Raw genomic sequence first — 23,038 nt, 5'->3', positions numbered from 1 at the left:
ATCTGTGTTGAATTTTTTTTTGCCATTTTATCAACCAGTCACCTAATATTTTAAGTTTTTATGCAGCTTTTCTTAGTCAGCCTTTGTCTTCATTTCTCTGAAAACTGTAGCATCAGCTGAAAACTTTGTCACCTGTCTTCTCATTATTTTCATAGTTCATACATGAATATGTTGAAAAGCAAAAGACCAACAGAGATATTTGTGGGATTCCATTGATAGCCTTCCTGTACTGTAAACCAATCTTTTTTTCCTGCCTATTCCTCTCTTTCATTTATCCACTTGCTTTGTATGCTATGCTAGATAGATATCTTTAAGAGCCTTTGGTGACAGGTCTTATCAAACTGCTTCTGAAATACAGGTGGACTGTATCAATTAAGTATGCTTGTCTGTGTGCATCCAACTCAAAAAATACCAACAGATTTCTGAGGCATGACTTCCCGTTACAGAGACAGAGTTGTCGTTTTCTTCAGTTTACCTTGTTCAGATTGTACTGGAATTTTTTCTTCTTCAAAGTTAAAACAGCCTGGAAGCATAGCATCTTAACAATATATGCCAAGTGTTGTATATCATCCTCCTGTTCACCAGGAACAAAGAAGAGGCCTTTCAGGGTCTGATGTTGTTGATGTTGCTTAAGATCTGAGGAGTCTCATAGATGCAACTGTTTCTTTCCTGAGTTTAAAGGTCTTCTATTGCAGTTCATATGAATATAATGGACACTTTATTTCTCCTCAGCGGCAGTTTTGATTTCTGTTATTTCTTCTTACGGTGTCACATGGTTCTTACATGCTAAGACTTGTTGTATAATATTGGTAACTATGCTGCAGGAAGTATTTCAAGCCCATTTGATATGCAATGCAACACTAAAGCTAGAGCTTGTAGAAAATGCATCACTGAACCCTAGAGTCCTGCTTTGAAAACCTTGCATGTACTTGCAAGGAGAATATTCATCCTGAGTGCAATGCTGCTACCAGTTTATACTGAAATCTATACTCTATACTCTATTGAATTCTAAGTGGTATCGTTAGTAGTATTATCTTTTATTTGTATACAATAAAAGTATAGTGTGTATGTGGTACTGTTTATATTTTATTTTAGCTTTTGATAAAATATCTCTTTTTTTTCTCTTGTAGCTTGAAATCTTGACAAATTTAGCAAATGAAGCCAACATATCAACTCTGCTTCGAGAATTTCAGGTTTGTGCGAAAGTGTATTCTTTTTATATGAAACGCTCTCTGTTGCCCAATTGCCATTATTGGATGTTTCATCTAGATTCTCAGTCTTAAATTTTTCAAGTTAAAGTCTTTTCCAGGGTAAGATGTTCTTGGAATGGAAATGAAACTGTCTAATATCATAATGGATAATGGAGCTTTTCATATGTGGAAAGGAGTTTCAGTGTTTTGTTTCTCACTCTCCTTCCAGCTATCAAAAAAAAAAAAAAAAAAGGTGATGAGAAACTCAGTCATTCCAAATTCTTTAAAAAAAATTCTACCAACTTCTCTAGATAGGGTTGCAGTGACTCTGCAAGTCACTAGATAATAGGGTCTTAATTTTAGCAATATTTGGCCATTAGCATTTATTGCCAAACCTCATTTCTGTAAGTCATTTGATGATATAGTATTATATCCAGTATGTGTATATGTATCAGCAAGATGTTCTGCCTGTATTGTGAAACAGTATCTGTCCTTCTTTCTTTCTCTTTGCTTATGACATCTATTTTCATTGCTTCAGTTCTCTGGCTGGATTTCTCTGAAAGGTACTGGTTCTCAGGCAGGTAGGTTATTCATAGTTTCACAGATGCTCCTGGTTAAATGAACTGAAACCTCTCTGAAGAGAGAGCTCATCAACTCTTCCAACCTTGCACACAAACTAATTGGTGTTTTTGGGTAATTGCCCCCTGCCCCAAGCTTTCTTGAAATCAGAGGTTTGCATGGCCATGGATGACCAAAGCCGACAAGAAAATGTCTTCTAAAAGTGACAATGAGGTGAAAAAAGTATAACTTCTAATGTGCAATGTAGCTTTCTAGATTGAATTTATTATACAGTATGTCTGTCTTATGAGGATAATATGGTAAGTCTTTGATTGACAAGACTTAAGTATTGACTAATGAAAATCCTGTTTCCTTAGACTTACGTGAAAAGCCAAGATAAACAGTTTGCTGCAGCTACAATTCAGGCTATAGGCAGATGCGCAACTAACATCACGGAAGTGACTGACACATGCCTTAACGGCCTCGTATGTTTGCTGTCCAACAGGGATGGTAAGCTACATGTTCTGTTTGTTTTCTGAGTAGCTAATGGCATGAAACCTTTTCTTAATGAGAACCACACAGAGCAGATCACGTTAAAAAGTCTATGGGAGTTGACTTTTATAAGTATTTAGCTGACATGACTGGATAAAAATAGTGATTCTGGTGCTTCTTGTTTGAAGCACTTCAAAAGGCACTCATAATCACTGGGTACTTATTTTCTCTTTTGTTAGTGAAATTAATTCCCTGTGGCCTGCAATTACATATTTACCTGTTTTTTTCTCAAAATGCCGTAATTATTGAAGTGTGCTGTTGTGAATTATCATAGATGGCAGTAGTTATACTGTTATATGTTCAGTTGCATCAAAACAGTTAGCCTGTAGAGGGTGCTGAAAGCTTGGAATGTCTCTTTTTTTAGTGCATCAATGCCTAACTGAAAAAACATTAAATAGTTTTAGGATAAACGGCCCCAAATTTAGCTTGATTTTGTAATCTAGCCTTCTGTTATTTTTATATAGTTAAACAGAGTTGCAAGTCACTAAGGAACACAACAAGGAGCAGATAAAGTCAAATAGGATATAGCAGCACTGTAAATCAATACCTGATAATATTGTATATTTTTACCAGTTACCAATGAATATTGCACAGAAGAAGTCAATAAGAGAATCGGAAGATTATTCTATAACATACAGTCTACAGGAATATGGTTAAATATTGGAAATAGAGTTAAGAAAGATGTAGTTAAAAATAGTAATGTTAGGAAGGAGGAAAAGCATGATTTTGGGGTGGCCTGGAGTAATTAGAATTGTTCAGAGAACAGAGGTGAGATCTACTCTAAGCTTTGAAAAGTGGCATTAATTCCTCTCCATATCTACTGCACATATTTTTCATGGTAATCCTAAGAAGGGCTTTATTAGAGACATCACTTTGGCAGCACATAGTTATCCTGTGACCCACTGATATACTCAGAGCTTTCTCTTATTTGGTTTATGAACTATGAGTTCTCCTTCTGTCCCACTTCACCTTGTATCAGAAATTCCTGAGAGACCTCAGCGTATAGCTTGGTAGTTTTAATACATGTAACTTTAATTTCCTGGTGCTCAAGACCTTATGTCCCTTTATGCTTTTCTGGTTATCAACTGTTTAAAATATCTTCCCATATTGTGTTACAAGGCCGTGTCTGCACAATGCACCTTTTTTGTATTACATTCAGCAATAACCATATTAAAAATACAAGCTTCAAAGCGTGTTCTTGATTCTGCTTAATTCTACTAGCAATCGTCCTCTAGGTCAGTAGGCTCCTTTCAGCATGTACAAATCCCCTTTTTTTTTCTGTCTTAAATAAAATAATAAAACTATCACTTCAGAATACTGAGTTTGTTGCTTAATAATTCTTTCTGTTTTCTTGCTTTGTTTTTCTTTTTGCTAAGAAGGAACCAAGATAAGAGGAAAAAGCTTTTTTTCTTTTATCAGAGCTTTTCAATTTAGTATTTTCTTTAAAGTAATTCCATATTTATATATACACACACACATATATATGCATGTGCATGTATACAAAGGTCTGTCTCAACAAGATTAGTTTTCTTGACTGTTTCTAAGTAGTTGTCTAGCAAATAAAATTACCTTCTTGTGCTTACTGTTCTGAAAGACTGCAAAGGATATATTGGGGATCTTTTAAACCTGGCAGCTGGCAAATTGCTTTACCATAGCTGCAGTGTCTTTATTCCTTCTTTCAAGGAATGAATAGAATGGCATAATTTACATGGTACCTGTCCTCAGGTGGCAGGAAATTACCGATAGTCGCAGCTTACTGAACATAAGAAGAGTTTTGGGCATGGTAAGGGAGAAAAAAAGAGATTTAGCATATGTAGGAGAATAGATTTAAGAGTCTTGGTTAATCTTGCTTTCCTCCAACTTTCCGTCTTAAAGTGGGCAAGCAATCTGTTTGCCGTGCTACTTCTTCCATGGTTGTTCAAAGCCTGGAAACAGTTCTGCTGCCTTTGCATGGCGTGAAGCCCAAGCTGGTAAGTCCAGCAGGTTCAGAGGTCCCTGAAAGCAGAGTTGGCTCTGCTTTCTCTGTACTGTTTTCTTATTATGGGGAATTTGAGTGCAGAAGAGAGGTGACCAAATTAATTCTACCAAATCAAAATAGAATCCTGAAGAACGAGCTTTTGGCAAAACTGCCTTCTAATTCTATGCTCTTGTTCTGGAAAGGCCTTCACTGTAGATACAACACAACAGCCAAGATATCTTGGCTGTATCTGGCACAGGAGCTGTGCCATTAATCATTCTGGAACTTGGGTGCTGAGAGGCGGAGTGTCATTACACAAAACATTCTCTTCAGGAGTCAGTCAGGTCCAGCTGTGGTAACTCTTCACAGAGCTCTCTGAGTGTCTCATCATTGAACTTTCTAGTTTCTGTATGTGCTTCTGTGATTCAATTTTTCTTTTTTTTTTACCATAGCCCCCAGCTTCCCTGAGTAGGAGAAATTTGACTTTAAACAAAGCACTCATAAATACGCAAAGAAAATTTCAAGAGCAGTTCTCAGCTTCCCCAGAGCCTTGTTTCTGGAAGCCATGTTGAGGGCTGAGAATTATTTTCCTTCCTCATCTGCTGAAGGAAGTACAAAAAGAAAAGTTATTTTAGCTCTTTGGTGTGACATTTGGCATTTGACTGGTACATTTCCTTTAAGCCATTGCCTTGATAATTTCAACTGACCGCTGGCCCCGCTATGACATAAAGTAATTTTAGATGTAAGAGACAGATGGGATTGTAGGAAGTCTCTTTTGTCTGTCTGTACTGCATATACTAGAGATCCTGCAGTTTTTCTCAAATGGGTGACTTTCATTTTCTGTTGAAAGTTGCAGGTTATGGATAATAGAGAATGTAAACACAATTGTAGGATGTATAGCTAAAAATTTTTTTGCTACCAATCTACAAATTTGAACAGGCAAGTTGTAACATCACTGGAACTGTTAATACATCAGGTAACTACTATCCATCTGTTGGAATTACTGTTAGAATGACGTAAAAGAAAACCAACTCCTTGTAGCATTCAGTTTATACGTATTAATGTGGTTTCAGAATTCTGTTATTTATGTTACAAGGGTGGAAAAATTAACCAGGTAAAAGCTTAGACTTCAGGCAGTTCTGAAAAGCAGAAACTTAATGTTTGTCTGGATACTTAGCTCTAATAATTGCCTTTTAACTTTAGTTTTAACTGTTTGCATAACCTTCTAATAACCCAAATAATCATAGAATGGTTTGGGTTGGAAGGTACCTTTAAAGGTCATCTAGTCCAACCCCCCTGCAATGAGTAGGGCCATCTTCAACTAGATCAGGTTGCTCAGAGCCCCGTCCAACCTAACCTTGAATGTTTCTAGGGATGGGGTGTCTACCACCTCTCTGGACAACCTGTTCCAGTGTTTCACCACCCTCATCGTAAAAAAAGTCTTCCTTATATCTAGTCTGAATCTACCCTCCTTTAGTTTAAAACCATTACCCCTTGTCCTATTGCCACAGGCCCTACTAAAAAGTCTGTTCCCATCTTTCTTAGAAGCACCCTTTAAGTATTGAAAGGCCACAATAATGTCTCCCCAGAGTCTTCTCTTCTCCAGGCTGAACAACCCCAACTCTCTCAGCCTTTCCTCATAGGGGAGGTGTTCCATCCCTCTGATCTTTTTTGTGGCCCTCCTCTGGACCCACTCCAACAGGTCCATGTCTTTCCTGTGCTGAGGACTCCAGAGCTGGACACAGTACTCCAGGTGGGGTCTCACCAGAGTGGAGCAGAGGGGCAGAATCACCTCCCTTGGCCTGCTGGCCACACTTCTTTTGATGCAGCCCAGGATACGGTTGGCTTTCTAGGCTGCGAGTGCACATTGCTGGCTCATGTCCAGTTTTTCATCCATCAGTACCCCCAAGTCCTTCTCTGCAGGGCTGCTCTCAATCCCTTCATCCCCCAGTCTGTATTGATACTGAGGGTTGCCCCAACCCAGGTGCAGGACCTTGCACTTGGCCTTGTTGAACCTCATGAGGTTCACATGGGCCCACTTCTGAAGCTTGTCCAGGTCCCTCTGAATGGCATCCTGTCCCTCAGGCAACTGTACCACTCAGCTTGGTGTCATCTGCAAACTTGCTGAGGGTGCACTTAATCACTTGTACAGCCTTGCTATGAAATTCAATTAGTATATTCCTTCCAAAAACAGTTGATGCCGTTTTGCTGCTTTTAGAAGTAGTGATTATACAAATTGTAGACTGTGAATAAATTAGTCTTCAGTTGCATGTTTTAGTTTTTGCAAGTATCAGTTAGTGTAAGTGGAAGAAAATTTGACTCAACATCAATAGTATCAAATGTAGTATTTCAGAATGCAGCTTTTGAATGTTCTCTGGTAACACATTCCTTGCTAAGGTCTTTTTCTGAGTTTCTGTTATAATGTGGCCAAATTCTCAATTATGAAGAAGTCTGTAGTTCGGTCCCCACAAGTTACTATCCACTACCTTGTTAATTTTTTATATACATCATTATTTGGCAAAATGGACCATTGTACGACTGAATATATTTTAGGTTTTTGAGAAGTTGTCATGCTCCAGGGTCTTCAGAGATTATCCTACTCAGAGCAGTCATTTCCATATTGCTTCAAAATTGTTTGAAGAAAACTAGCAGTGAACGTTATACTAAGATTTTTACTATCACTTGTGAAAATTGAAGTTGCTGATACCTCTTGTAGTGTCCTTTGTTGGTAAAGACATTCCTGATCAGATTTTCTGTGATATTTAGTCTTTATTTTAAGAATTTGATTTACTTTTTAGTAAATATAATATAGATATATATTATAGATATAATTTACACTCTGTTTTGAAATTCTTGCATTCATTTATTGTTGCCTTGTATGCACTTTTTCTTTGATAATTCCAGCAGAGTTACATTTTAAAATTTTCTTACTGCTCATTCAGAATGCCAATTTTATCTCCTCCTTTTTTTTTTTTTTTTCTTTGAACCTAAATGTGGGTCTTCTATTTCATGCTCATTTTTGGGATTCTTCATGTGCACAAAGCAAGCCTCAAAGAGCCTCTCTGTTTTTCTGGACTATGTCAGTCCTTATTCTAATACAAATTCATTTTACTTTTGTTTGTACTTTCTTATTTGGTATCTTGACTCACGTAAAAGGAACCATACTAGTTTACTGGCTTACAATTCTGGTTCAGTTCTTTAAATTTGCTCCCACAGATTGCATTAAAGTAGTTCCTATCATGACACTTCATCTACTGCCCTTCATTTTATCATGATCAGTTCTACGTTGTCGGCAAGTGTTTTTAATGACTTCATGTCCACTCAGTTTTTTGGGTTCAATTTTATTTTGCTTAACCATTCTCCTTGTTAAGTAGTATCACAAAACACTCAGTGATGACGGTTGTCATGACAATGTCCCCCACTCTAAATATTCCAGATTGTAATTTTAAAATTTTGAGAACTGTCTTCTTATTTAAATATCTGGCAAAACACAATCTAAATTAAATTGTTCTGTAGGATTGTGCAAGACCTTGAGATATTTGAAGTAGACATGTTAACCTTCTGTCGTAGTTTAGGCCCAGCCAGCAACAAAGCACCACGCAGCCGCTCACTCACTCCTCCCCCGGGCAGGATGGGGAGGAGAAAATACAACAAAAAGCTCATGGGTTGAGACCAGGACAGGGAGGGATCACTCACCAATTATGGTCACAGGCAAAAAACAGACTTGACTTGGGAATAAAAGGAAGTCAATTTAATTTGTTACCAATCAAATCAGAGTAGGATGATGAGAAATAGAACCACATCTTAAAAACACACCTTCTCCCCACCCCTCCCTTCTTCCCATGCTCAGCTTTGCTCCCAATTCCTCTACTTCCTCCCTGCCCAGCGGCGCAGGGGGACAGGAATGGGGTTTGTGGTCAGTTCATCACACATTGTTTCTGCTGCTCCTTCCTTGTCAGGGAGAGGACTCTTCACGCTCTTCCCCTGCTCCAGTGTGAGGTCCCTCCCACGGGGGTCAGCCCTCCACAAACCTCTCCAACGCAAGTCCTTTCCACGGCTGCAGTCTTCCACAAACTGCCCCAGTGTGGGCTTTCCCACAGAGTCACGGCCTTCTCCAGGCCCAGCCACCTGCTCCGGCGTGGGGTCCTCCACGGGCTGCAGGGGAATCTCTGCTCCACCGTTAACCTCCATGGGCTGCAGGGGGACAGCCTGCCATCTCACCACCGGCTCAGGGGAATCTCTGCTCCGGCGCACCTCCTCCCTCTCCTTCTTCACTGACCTCGGGGTCTGCACAGTTGTTTCTCTCACATCCCACTCCTCTCTCCGATGCAGGGTTTTTTTCCAGCAGTCTTTTTCCCCTTCTTAAATACGTTATCCCAGAGGTGCTACCACCATCACTGACTGGCTCAACCTTGGCCAGTGGCGGGTCCAACTTGGAGCCAGGGAAGCTTCCAGCAGCTTCTCACAGGAGCCACCCCTGTAGCCGCTCCCCGCTACGCAAACCCAACACACTTTGCTTCAAGTATTTAGTCTAGAAAAATGACTTAGATGTCATGTCAAAGGATGACACAAAAAGCTGCAAGCTAGAATTTAAGCATTTCAGAGGCTTATGGCATAGTGATGCATTCTCAGAGCTTTTGAAAAGCCTTTCTCCATGAAGAAGCTTGCTTTCTAGGAAAAAAAAAAAAAATTTAGAGATCTTTTCACCATACTGTTATTTCAAAATTTCAGCTTGCTTGATTGCTGAATGAATGGGCCATGTGTCAGATTAACTCTTGAAATGTAGGAATACCTTTGTGATGTTTAACGAATGGTAGTTAAGCTTTTTCTTTGTTTTAAACGTTGATAGTTCAGGAGAAATAGTTACTCCCTTTTTGTAGTATAAATGAAAATTAGAATTTGTTGGACTCTTACAGTAGTCTTTTGATTTTGTTTCAGCTTTGACTATGTTTAACTTTCCTTCATCTTTCCTTACAGGATGAGTTTACTCTTGCATAGAAGCTTACCTCTGCACCAGTGGGTTTTTTTCAGCTTCAAAAATTGTACATTTCATACAAGTTGATCAGGCTGTGAATGTTACTTGTTACAGTAGTTAAGCACTCCAGTGCATGACTTTGGCATAAATCTTACAACAGCTTGCTATTTAGAAGCTTCATTTGAATGTACTAGAGATTAGGTTACAGACCTGAGAGAGACCGTTTAGAAGGTGAAAAAGGGTGAAGGAAATGTTTAGATATTTCTGTTGTTTATGAATGAGCTGTTAGTTTTAACATTGTATATTTCTTTGAAAATTAAACAAGTGTTTGTATTTTTAATGCAGACAGCAAATTACTTATGAATATGCATAATTTCAATGAAAACCAGATGTTTTTTCATGCTGTTCCTCAATTTGAAAAGCAAAAATACAAAGTGCAGCTTTACTAAAAGGCAATTTCAAAAAAAGTATGTAATAGGCTGATATTTGTACATCTAGAACATTTCTCTATCCTCTTTTTGCTGCTTATAACTTGATTCTGGAAGCTGAACTTGTATTACTTAGTAGAGTGGTTTACATCTTTGTTACCAAGTAAATAGAATTCAGTTCTGCAAAGCATATTTTGAAAGCTGATAACATCTTTTACAATCAATTATTTGCGTTTTTTCTTTTGCATAAATGCTTTTAAAATTAATAATTTGTTTTGTCTTAAACAGAAATTGTAGTTGCTGAAAGTGTTGTTGTCATTAAGAAACTGCTGCAAACCCAGCCAGCACACCATGGAGAAATTATTAAACATATGGCCAAACTCTTGGATAACATTACAGTGAGTATTTGTGTTAGTGTCTTACTTTCCTTCTTGACTGATAAAAATCACACCATCTCCTTTGAATTTGGGCCATAAATGGAAATAGATATATTAGAGAAATACAACATCATTTTTTATTTTTGACATAAAATATAATTTTTCATGATCTTAAGGAAGAGGAAGTAGAAGCTCTCAGATGGCATGCATTTGTGCCTTAGATCTGGGAAGCTATTTTGAAAGAGATCCCTGGAAACGTTGAGTATTGCTAGTACCATTAGGCCAAGATAAATAGCAGGTTTAGAACGTGGAGTGGCTAAGTTGAAATGAAAGTAAGGACAAAGCAGCACTTAATTTGAGGATTTTCAGCCTGTTGTCGTACTGATCTGGGGTGGAGTTTAAAAAATTTATTCTAAATCTTTTTCCCTACCTCAAATCACTTGACCTTTCCATGGTACCAGATACGCTGCTGTGAGTGTGTTGCAATGTTTCTTGAAGTCACATTTTTATCTTCTGGGTATTTAAGATTCTGTGGCATTTAACAGTAAAATTCACATTATTGCCTATTAGCTATCCTTAGATTAAATTGACGTTTAGGTATGTCAATATTTACTTTCCAAATTCTCCTCACAGTCCCAGTTATTGATAAAGCATTTAGTGGTCTGTCCTAAATTATAGTGTAGGGCTGAAGACCATTAGCTACCTATTGCATCATACCCCAAAGGTGACAGATTTTGATCTGTCAATAATTATTTTTCTGTAGATGCTATAAATAGGACTGTTCAGTTTCATATAATTACACATTTATTGATGATGGAGCAGTAAATAGTTTCTAAATCAGTGAATCTTCTATTTTCCATAGTTGAATTTGGCAAAGTTTGGAAAAAGGAAATGTGGTCTTCTCAGTTCATGCTTACTGAACAGATTAAACAAATAAATCTTTGGCTGCTAAGAGCTGATGATCAAACTTCGTAACTGATGTAAAGAAAATATAATTCTACTGGATTACTCATATCCAGAATCAAAAGAGGCTATAAAATATTGCTGCTAATTACATATCAAATAAGTATTACCTATTTTATAGTAATCACCTGTGTTTTCAGAAAATTTGTGCAATATTTTCATTCATAACTACAATCTCATGAATTGTGTATAATCTTAGTATACACATCTTCTGACACTTCACCAAATGAGTTTGTCATCTTATTTCCACATATTGTACAAGAGAAAATAGGTTTTTTCCTAAATATTCTGTTTAATACTTGAGAGTTTTTTAGCTATTTTATGCAATTAATACTTCTGAGTAAATATTCCAAGTTTTAAATACAGGCCATTTTTTGGTAAAAGGAAATCCTTTTTTTAAGTTAAGTAAGGGGGGGAAAAAAGACATGCAGTACTTGAAGTACTTTGAGATACTCATGTTCTCCAATAATGAGGTTGTACAGAATATCAGAAAATGGTAAGTAGTGGGAGAACAGGCTGTGGAACAGAGCAGTCATAGGAATAAACTAAACATCAAAATCTGAATCAGAATCATGCTTCTTACTCAAGAAGGAAGCAGTGATAGTGATGCTGTAGGCTCTCCAAGGTGATTGTTTTACATCTTTACATTTTTCCCTGTAATTTTTTAATAATAACTTCCAGAAATTTATCTTCCTCAGTGTGTTTAGGACTTTGGATTAAAGAATAAATTTGGAAGAAGTTCATATTTATAATTTGAATGCCATATCATTATCCTGAAATAACTTGCACCTATTACGTTTGAAAATGGATGTACTCCTTCACAGAATCACAGAATAGTTTGGGTTGGAAGGGACCTTTAAAAGTCGTCTAGTCCAACCCTCAACCCCTTCAGACACTTCTGAAAAGGATAAGCGTATTTTTATATGTTTAGGAAGATGGTATTTGGATTATATAATTACTGAGGATCTGAGTTTGACATTTCAGCATTTAATAAAGCGTTACTGGAATTCCCGAGATCTGCAAGTGTATTTTAAACATTGATCTTAGTATGGCAAGAGAGGTTGTGAGTTGACATAACACAGTTGCCTTGGTTTTTGTCTGCTATAAGACATAGAGACACAAAGGAAGGATTCCTGACCCTTTTTACATTGACATACAATATACATACATACACACACACTTTTGTACACACATATTTTACACTTTTTTTTTTTTTTTCCTTACCTCTCGTGTTGCGGAAAGTATTTCTGGGCTCATTTTTAAATTGGGATTGAAACTTAAGGGACCTACCCTATTCCTTTATGCAAGACCATACCACTGTCTTTAAAGGACTCTTGCATTTGGACATAGGAGAAGCAGCCAAATAACATGGTCTTGAATGAACTTGAAAGTAACTGGAGGGTGGGGGAGTGTAGGCAAAGAAATTCTTTGGTGCTTCTTAGACTTGAAATTAATTTAATACTATGTAAAACACAACCAAAAGCATGAACAGAATTAAACACAATTAAATAGAAAAGCACTTCAGGTAAAAATAAACTTTTTGATTGTTCTGTCATGATTTAGTTTAGGTAAATGGTGAACACTTAGCACTAAAATGAACAAAATCGGTGTAAACTGGATGGAAGACATTTTTGGGTTGGTGCTTGAATTTATTTCATTCATGTTGTTATAAATTTCACTTGTCTTAGCCTGAGATAGTGATTGTCAATGATGAGGTGCCTAAAAATTTTTTATAGCAATGTTTCTTTCAGGCCATCCAGTCTGAAATTTACTCATTCTTGTCTTCATCTTCATCTTGTCTTCATTCTTGACTTCATCTTCATCATCTACAGAAGCTGTTTAGAAAGTGATAGGATGGATAGTAAGCTAAATATATCTGACCAACTATAAGAAATATTAGGAAGTTCAATTAAAAACTGCTGAGCTCTTATAGACCACTGACTCTCATTTACAGTAAAGGTTAGGACTAGGTCCATTTCAGTTTGCCCTTTAATTGATTGTTTCTTACATGTCTGAAAAGAGTACTTATTTTTCTTCCTTTGCTTTTGTATGTTATCATTTGTACCTTAAACTTTTATCTCACGTGTGCCCAGGCAAAGATCTATGAGATCTGTTTTGTGTGTGGTATTTGTTGAGTACCTAGACCCGTGCATAGTACAGCTTGATCTAGCTGTATTCCAGCTCCTTTTCTCCACACACTTCAAAGGTTGTAACTGAGAAATGCATGTCTGATGGTGTTCTGAAGATATTAAACAAGAGAACAATTGGATCTCTTTAAACTTCTGTTTTTTAAAATCATAAAAATGTTTCCATTTGGCTGTTAATGTGTTAATAACTTCATCATGCTTTACAATTTAATGACTTGGTAAGTTGCGGGCCAGAGATCTAAGCAGTGCTAGTTTGTGCTAGGTGTTCACTCTGAGGTAGGCTTAATTAGTTTTGTGTGTATAGTTTCTACAGTGACAGGAGTTTAAAAAATATGCATATGGGAAAGGGCCATTTAAAGAAGGATGATACTGGTTGAGTCCAAAAGTCCTCTTAATAGAGTAATCTCACCTTCAGCAGCACCAAAAACCAGTGCTTTAGGGAGAGGGATTTAAAGACAAGAGCAAGTTCATTGTGATGCACCTCCAAGGTACCTTCTCAGCCACTGACTGGAAGCTTGAATTTGCTATCCACATCATCACGCCTACTAATCTAAAAATTCTAATCTCTCCTCATATTCCATATCTCTGATCAGCCTTTCCCTCTTCTCTTTGTATTTCCTGATACTTGTGTTGTTTTTGAAGTGGGGTGACCAGAAGTGCACACAGTAGTCAGAGTATGAAGGAGGAATTTTATGCAGTGACATAATGATATTACTTGTTTTGTATTTTTTATCTCACTTTCCTGGGGTTCTCTGCCTTTTGACTTCTGCAGAACATTGACTTAACAGTTCTACAATTCTCTGAAAATATTCATGATTCCAAGATATTTCTCCCTAGAAATAGTTTGGGGTACATCAGTATGCGTAGAATTTTTTTTTTTAAGTCCTGTTATTAATGTCTCAAGGCCAGCTACATCACTTCTGCCCAATTTTTAAGTGTCACTAATAAGTCATCTTCAAATGTTCAGGCTCTGTTTTAGTTTAGATTACCTTGAATAATTTTGTGTCAGCAGATTGTCTCCTCACTAGATAGCCCTCTTCTAGGTTGCTTGCAAATCTGTTGAACAGCACATTTTCCCCTATAGGTCCCTGTGGGACATAGGATGATGGTCTTCCATTGTAACTGGGTTTTTGTCTTTCCTGTTATCTAGTCCTTTTTTATTCATGAGAGTGCCTTTCTACCCTGTAAAGGATGACATTTTCAAAGATGTTGAGGGGCTTTTTCAAAAGCTTTTAGAATATTCTCTTGTCAAATATGTGTCATATAGTTATATAGTCTACTCTTTTAGAAAATCTTTCCTTCAAAACACCTATGGTCCAGAATTTGTCTAAGTGCAAATACTTGCATATTTAAAGTGGATTGGTTAGACTGCATTGATTAAACTGGATTAACACAAGACACTTGTTTACATCCGAAGTATGCCTCTTTTGATTTATCTTAATTCATTTTAGCAATGAATGAATGTAAATCAACCTAGCAAGAATTAGCTCTGAGTAAGAATGTCTCGATGGTGTTCTACATTTGTGTATTTCCTTATATAAACAAGCTGCAGGAGTCTCCACATTAGTTTCTGCCTTTTTCTTTTTATAAAAAAATAATTTATCATGGTACATTGTACCCAGTAGCGATTGCTTTCTGGGCGATGGGAATCTTTTAGTTCTGGTGTGATTTTTTTTCTCCAGACTTTCTCTTAAAGTACAACTAAGGCGTTTTTTTTTTTTTTTTGATAGTTCGTGAATTCCGACATCCTTGGTTTTCATTACAGATTTATTCCTAGTTCCTTCTAGAATGTGAGTGGGAATATGAGAGAAGTCTGAAGTGTTTTCTAATCTAGAGATGAGAACACTTCTTGATGGGATAAAGACAGGATAAGGAGTTGCAAGTTTAGAGGAAAAATAAGATAGATGCATGTAACTTGAAGACCTTGATATGTGGCAAAAAACATGTCACTTATGGAAGCAATTAAGAATTACTAATTACTGGTTTGGGTTGGGATTCTTATTACTAGCGTAGGTGACTGGGAGTTTTTGACACTGCTCTGTCCATTCATCCAGCAATAACAAATTTAAATTCCTCTGCAGTATTCCTGCATAAATACTGCTTATTGCTATGTTTCTGATTCGGCTTCACAGGAGAGGTGGCTTGCTTTCTTTAATTAAGTTCTCCTTTCCCTCCATGTTGGGAAGGTATCACAAGGTATTACATTCATATGTTCATATGTATTTCAGTTCTGCAAGCTTCCGATTCTAGCCACATTCTTTTCCCTAGGATACACTTTAATAATGTATTTTTAAACCTTTATGTAAGTAATGCGTTAATGAACAATTATCGTGATTTGATCATTTTTTTACTTGCTCTAATATCTATGTAATATTTTAGAATTTGAGAGGAATACGTGGCCTTTGGGACGTTGTGTCCAGGGACACTGTACACTGAACTTGAAACAAATATTCGGCTTGAATAAAACGCAATTTAAATAAAACCTGTACACGATATAAGAGGTGGCAGTCATCAGTGGAGATCCTTTTTTAAAGGAATTTTATGTGTAGAGGTTCAATTAATGGAGGAGTCCTTGAAGGTCTACCATTTGCAAACAAAAAACCAACACTTGTCTTTTACTCCTATTCTTTCCTGTGTACCTTTTCTTCATGCTGCCAGTCTGACATTTCACATCAACTTCATCCCTCTTTCAATTTCTGATTGCAAATAAAATTTAAAAAATTGCTAGCTATGCAAATTTTCTTCTGGATGCAGAGAATTAGACCTCATTTGCAATTTGAATATCTCCTCGTTTTGTGACAAATGTGGATAACCAGAAATGGCAATTTTAAGTTGTACTTTAGCCTAGTATGTTCTGTAATAAGGTTAGAGCTGAACTACAATAGTTTTTGAATTGTGCTGCTTAGAGTGATCTGTAAAATCTTTATAATGTCTTTCTCTAACTGCTGTAAGTAACCATAGTCTTGCTTTGAGGGGAGAGGGTCTGGCTGGTTTTTATTTTTTATCTTTTAACCATTTATTTATTTTCCTTCAGACAGGTAATGGGTTAAAATGGCAGTAGAAACTGCCTTCTGGTACTAAGGCTTAAAAAGTGCACTTAACCACTTGCTCAGGGCATATGGTATAAAACATCAGGCAAAGTAATTTACAGTCCTGTTTGCCTTTGAGGATAATGCAGAGCAGGGCTGAATAATGAAAGTATTACTTCCTGCATTTTTGTCAATTCAAGGTCCCTACTTAAGCTATACTGGAAAAGGCAACAAAGGTCTATAAGTGGCTTTGTTTTCTTGTTTGCTGTTTTGAATGCCCTAGAAACAACGGCTGCAGGATCATGCACTTGATATTACATGGTTGAGGACTGGAAGACTTAAACAAGGAAAAAGAAGTCTGAAAATACTGTGTGATTTTGACCCCAAATGAATCCAGTGACACAGAAACATTGGGTTCATCAGTTCGACATACACTTTTCATTAAAATGGCTTCCACTCAGGGTTTGATTCAAAAAGTCTCTAATTGATATTGATTCTTGTTGCACAAAGTTGAGTTTAATATATACAGTATTTACATAGTAAGCTAACAACCTGGTTAAAAGGCAGAGTCTCACGAGAAATTTCATTTGTCTTCCGTTGTCGCTGTTTTTCAAATTAGGCTTTTTTTAGTCTATTTATTTTACATTCTAAAACTAGTTTCTTACTCTAATAATTACATTTTACAAACTGGGAAAAAACTTTAAAGAGTAAAACACTGTGCTTAAATGCACACTGTTTAAATATATTTCAGTATATTTCATTGTGGTTCTAAAGTGTAGTCCTGGGTTTGACTAGGAAAAGTACAATACTGATGTTTGTCTTTCATAATTAATGCTTTTACTGATTTGGTCTGCTCTGTGAGCTATTTTTGCTGTATGAAAAGACAATAATAGGAAAAGGGATGTTTCTAATAGGCTGCTGCCCAGAGTGTGGTACTTGGTGATCTCTTGTAGAATTCTAATATTTTAACAAGGCTGTAATGAAATATTTTAGAAAAATAAATCTAGCATAACTGAAATCTGAAGTTGCCTATATATTCTTATTTAGAGGTATCTATCTGTACAGCGGGCAACTTGAACTGCTCCAATACTGGAAAATTTAATGTACCACTCAATTACTATTCTTTAGCCCAATTTAAAATAATAGATTGGGAGTAAGGTCTTAATGCAGTGTAACCTTTGGAACATTAGAAATAACCTCTTTCCTTTCTGAAATCAGTGTACAGTAATGGCATCAGTCTTACCGTTTCGCAGGCGAACATACTCTGACTGCATTTGAAGTTTTTATATTTAGCAGTTGTTCAGTAGCTTGTTCCCCTCTCTCACCCTATAAGTTCCATTTAAATTTTTTTGTCAGTTCACAAAAAATTAACCTGTATCTCAATCAGTGTTTACATATATTTATGTATGTTAAATCACTGTGTTATACCACGCTCAATACATTATATTACCTCTACCTTAAATACCCTTTCCATGTTTAGAATTGGCATTTATCTCTTGAGGGGATTTTTTGTTGTTGTTGTTGGACTCCTGTATTCTGTCTTCCCATGATCTGATTGCTTTCTCTTTCAGCAGAGGCAGTCCTCCGTTTTCCCCATGACATGCCTGTTTATATTTTTGTTGGCATGTGCATTTGCAACACTGTGAAGTATAGAGGCAGATATTATCAGGTTGACTTTATTCAGAACTGTTCCCAAACTTTTTGGAGCAGTAAAACGTGTTTAATCATTAAAATTTCTTGTGAATGTGATTAGTATTTCTTTAGTACGGCTTAGTGGGCCATTTATTAGGGACTATGGGCCATAGTTTGGGAATTGCTATCCTGAACCTTGGTAGTTTACTTGCATTTGTTACCTTTTAAGAATGTAACTGGAAAGCAGTACTTTCAAATTTTATGTGTATACAGGGTAGGATACTTAATAGTTGGTTCCCACTGTGATTGTGAGAAATAGATATTCGTATATGAATAACTGACATGTGCTGGAAAAGTAATTAAAACATATATAAAAGATGCTAAGAATTAGTGCTTTGAGAACCACACTGAATTTCTGAAGCTTGTTTCTCCTGTGAATCTTACGTAAGGCAGAACTCTCACTCGCTTAAGTGTAAGCTTATTAAAAAAGATCACTGTGTAGTGTAGGGAGTAATGGGAAGTGTTAGTGCAAATGTTTTTTACTTTTTCAGAAAAAGCAGCAAAATTCACTGAAATTGCAGTTACAGTTGGAAGCTTTCCTTTTTTCTAAACTACAGTCATTTGATAGGATAGAACAGTTATGGTTTTTCCCAATATTTCAACATCTGTTGAACAAGAGTCTGTACAGAACCTGAGAGCACCACAGTCTGTAGACGCTATGCAAGACATGCTTCTGCCTAGCAGAATTTTCTCATTGCATACTTTCGTCCTTCCTCTCAAGGAAGGAGAACGATGTTTTCAGGGAGGTATGTAACACAGATGCAATTTTTAATTTGACTACCAGGTAATATACGCTAGCTCATCTTTGAGAAGAGTGTGTGTATTTCATTTAACTCCTAACTACTTCTAGCTAGACTCTGCATAGAGCATAAGCTTCAACTTCCTTCTGTGATTTTCCATTTTGCTTCCCCTCCGTCTGTGACAGTACCATGCTTTTGAAGTCAGCGCATTACGCTGGGAGTTCTTCTAAAAACTGCTACTGCCAGTTATTTCAGTGAAGCAGTCAGGTAGCTCCAAAACAGTAAGACCTGTGTGAAGTTTCTGGTCAGAGTGTTTTCAGTTAAGGGGTTAGACCCTATTCAGAAATTGAGAACCCTAATTTTTAACTCCTGTCTCTCCAGAATTCTGTGTTCAGCTGGCCTTGGACATTTGCAAAAATATGAATCTTACTGTCATAAAATTTTAAATAAAAATGAAGGAAAGATAGCAATAGTCTTAAAGAAATTCCTGTGCTTTTAACATAGATAGGTAGGATTTGAGGAAGCTGTATTGTTGGAAACCATTTCTATATGAATATAGTCACAAAAAAGCACTGTTTTGTTTCAACATGGTGTTTAGCATAACCTGGTGGCAGGAATTCCCAACCACACCTTGAAGGCTTGGATTCTCTTCCCAGCTGCCACCAGCTTGTACTGTGAACATGGACACATGTTCACATCACTTCTGTGTGCCTCTGTTTCCATTCCTGCTCTGTTTATCTTGTCACCTCATAATGCATGGTTTTTGGGGCAGGATCTGTGTCTTAGATTTGTACGAATATTCACTCTACCACCGTGGCTGTATTGAACAGTATTTAATTTGGGTCTGTATTTCTTGCATGGCAATTGTCTTTAGACGGTATTTTGTTTAACTTGTTACTGAACATAGACACGTACAAGTACGCAAGTAGTCTATGTGAATGTGTTAACTTAGAGTGCGCAATGTTTTCTTAGGTTCCAGTAGCCAGAGCCAGCATTCTCTGGCTCATTGGCGAGTACTGTGAACGAGTTCCAAAGATCGCACCTGATGTTCTGAGGAAAACAGCCAAGAGCTTCACTAACGAAGATGACCTTGTCAAGTTGCAGATCTTAAATTTGGGCGCAAAACTGTATTTAACAAACTCAAAGCAGGTAAGCTTAAACTCAGAAGTGTATGTATTTAGAGTCACAGTAGGTTTTGTACAGTCTGTGTAGATCAGTGGTGATTTCTTTTCTATAAGTAACCAAAAGAGTCCATATTATTCTACAACGAAAAGCTGAACATCAATTTGCAAGAAATCTAACATGCTAAATCTAACCATGAGTCTTTGAGTATGTGCTGGATTGTAAATGTGAATGTACTGATGAGATCACTCTTTTTTGCCTCTTTCTTTCTTGGGGAAATTGTGGATTTTTTAATTCACATAAATAGGAAAGATTTGTGAATTGTATTAGTAATATCAGATAGGAGATTTTCCAGATGTGATTTGCTGTTTTCTGGATCTAAGACCAGAATTTTCAAGGGAGTACTGTCAATTTGAACAATAAGCTGCTCATTTTTTGTTCAGGATATCTAAAAGGAGATGCCAGCAAAAGGCCTCGTTATGTCTTTCCATCAGTGCTCATCTTAAAGATAGTAACTGCTTTCCATTTTTCCATATTTCTTACTATTTCACTTTACCTTGTGGAGAGGGTGGATTTTGATCATGTCTAGTAATAAAGATAATCTAAAAATGTCAGATAGTAAAAAAAGGTGAACTTCGATCTCCAGGCAGCTGAAAACAATAGCTATGAAAGGTGCCAGCTGCCTCATTCTTCTCAATGACAGCACTGTGAACTTCATCACTCTCTGGCTATGGAATATAGTGTCTTGACACTAATTTTTCACTGTAATTCCAATTATTACTGTAGAAGTTTGTACAGTCAAAGAATTTTTTTTCCAAATGTAGAAGAAATATATTGTCTGAGATGTATACACTTTCCTGGGCTGCTAGACCTCTTTGTTTTACAACAGCTTGGACAGGATCTTGTACCTCTGCAACTGTGGTGTCTTCTCATTCCTTGATAGCTATATCCAACTGCAGACTTGATCTGTCTGAGATTTTATTCTGTAGGGCATGTGGGAGATGAATTGTCTTGCCATGCATTCAGGTAAGAATGAATGCTTGTCCTTTGCTTATACAGTCTAAAATGGGGCAGTAACAAAAGGTGACTTCTTTCTGTCAGTGCTTATCTTAATGGAAATGCTGACTGAGCTAAGGAAAGATTGGTCTGATTATCTAAACTGTCTCCTTTTGGCCCATTACGTAATATTTACTAATTTTCCATATGATTTTTGTAATTTTACACTAATTTTTCCACGCCATATTTGCCAAAAATCCATTGCCTACAAGGAGATGATGATTTCTGTGATGGTCTTTTTCCAGTTTCACGTCGTAATAAATTTTAAACAGTCATTATATAACCCTTTATTCAAATACAGTAATGATGATAAAGCAGAAGAAACTGTCTCCTGAGATGCCTACTAAATGATGAATTTTATCAAAGGGTGTTTTCCTTTTTTAGTTTTAGGTTTCAGAAAAATAAGTTGTCTTCTCCAAGTGGTCAAGCTATTAATATACAAAATTCTAGCAGAGTAGGTTGATGACTTGGCTTGATTCAAAGCTCCTTCCAAACTAGAATATGACGGTTTTGCCTTTAGGAGCTGGCAACACTCTTCCTATATCTACATCCTTATTCCCAGGCGTAACTCTTCTTTACTCACTCAGTATTAAAACATTTCTTTCTGGAATGATTTGGAGTCATGGAGTTCCTAAAAAGTCCAGCCATTTTTCAGTCTAGTTTTTCAAACTTGAAGGCAAATCTTGTACACTTGACTGCTCAGTTGTCAGACTGTCCGTCTCTCCTCATCCCCATGTTTTCTCCCTCCATATCCTACCCCACCACGTAGTACTTTTTTGAATCCTATATCAGTTTCATCCAAAGTCAATGGAGTTGTGAAAATCTCAAAGATACAATGTCACTTTATTGAAAAGTAGTGGTAGGATAGCCAAGAGAGACTCAACACCAACCAAACAGACGAAAAGAGCTCTTTCCCCAGGTGAGGGAAAGGCAGGTAGAACTCACTGTTAAGTCTTGTTTGGAGAAAAGCACAAAATATGGGAGGAAATAAGACACTGGTATTTTTTCCCTTTCTGTAAATATTTTATTTGCTGATAATTTCCTTAGGCATATGTTCAAACACTTAATGCAGCACATTCTCAGGAATGCTTTTTAAGATTCAGGATTTTTTATAAGAATTTCCAGTATGCTTTAAATACTGTGATCACCCTATGAATTTTCAAAGGCAGTTTATAATTTAAGGATGAGTTTCAGGTTCAATCCTATCTGGATAAATATGTAATAAGAACTGGCTTTCCTCTGGTTGTCTGTGTTGTTTGGTAAACTTGCTTCCTTTTTTCATCATTTAGGGACATAAAAATCCTTATGAATCTGCTAGATAGCTGTCTAAATGGAGCTTATATAAGAGAAAGTGTTATGCAGAAAATATCATCTAATTGCTTTAGCTGTCTCTTGCATATAGCAGGAAGAATAAAGAGATTTTGATGGGTTTCTGCTGTGTAACACAGTAGGAGTCCCACCACGAAAGTCCTGAGTAGTCCTACTGTATAAATAGATATGATAGACGTGGTTTAGCACAATAGCCTTATCATACGTATCTAAAGAATCAAGTTAGTGCAAGCTAATGATATCAAAGAGTGGATAGATAGCTGTTTCTCTCCCACTGTAGAGCCTCATCTGTTGGTGATACTTGTATTATAAAATTTTTCAAGTGGGGACCTACCAAAAGGTTCATTGCTGCTAATACAGGATAGGCATTACAGTCTTAAATAGAACTATTGCCACTAGAAAATTCTAGAAGTATTGCTGAAGGTTGACTTGAGGTATACTTTTCATATTAGCCAAACCAAAGGTAAAAAGATAGTAATAGATTTTAATAGTGTAGGGATAAAAGAAATTATATTATGCCTATATAATGAGCATGTCCAGATAACAGGCAATGTTGACATATGATAATAAATGTATCATATCATATATCAGAATACTTTGTCTTACTGTTCTGTGAAGCAGTCATGGTGTGCAGATTCTGTCATATTTCACCAAATTAACATGCTTGCTCAAATAATTTTCAGCTTCTTATAGCTATTCCTTTGTTGGAAAAACTGATGTGTATTCATTACTTTAGTTTTTGTTTTTAATTAAAATTAATTGTTTCTATTACCTACCTCCATGTAGAAAAGCTCCGCTACTTGTTTGGTTGTTTTGCCATAAGACAAGAAAAAAAAATAGTGTTTTCTTGCTGTTTTCGTCAAAACTATTTATACTATATATGATGCTTGCAAGGAGACTTCTTGCAGATATGGAGCATTCTT

General features: G+C 36.7%; 1 protein-coding gene across 3 annotated transcripts in view; it reads left to right on the top strand.

The window, feature by feature from the left end:
• AP3B1 (adaptor related protein complex 3 subunit beta 1) overlaps positions 1-23,038 on the top strand; it is a 165,735-nt gene that overhangs the window by 70,178 nt on the left and 72,519 nt on the right. For all 3 annotated transcript variants that reach the window (XM_050913722.1, XM_050913721.1, XM_050913720.1), the window contains exons 12-15: positions 1,131-1,193; positions 2,126-2,258; positions 9,949-10,058; positions 19,581-19,757. In XM_050913722.1, coding sequence (XP_050769679.1) covers positions 1,131-1,193; positions 2,126-2,258; positions 9,949-10,058; positions 19,581-19,757 — 483 coding nt within the window. The remainder of the gene's footprint in view (positions 1-1,130; positions 1,194-2,125; positions 2,259-9,948; positions 10,059-19,580; positions 19,758-23,038) is intronic.

Source organism: Gymnogyps californianus, chromosome Z (genome assembly GCF_018139145.2).
Source record: "Gymnogyps californianus isolate 813 chromosome Z, ASM1813914v2, whole genome shotgun sequence".
NCBI classification, from domain to species: Eukaryota; Metazoa; Chordata; class Aves; order Accipitriformes; family Cathartidae; genus Gymnogyps; species Gymnogyps californianus.
Note: the sequence above shows the minus strand (reverse complement) of the source record. Positions and strands in the feature narration are given on the sequence as shown.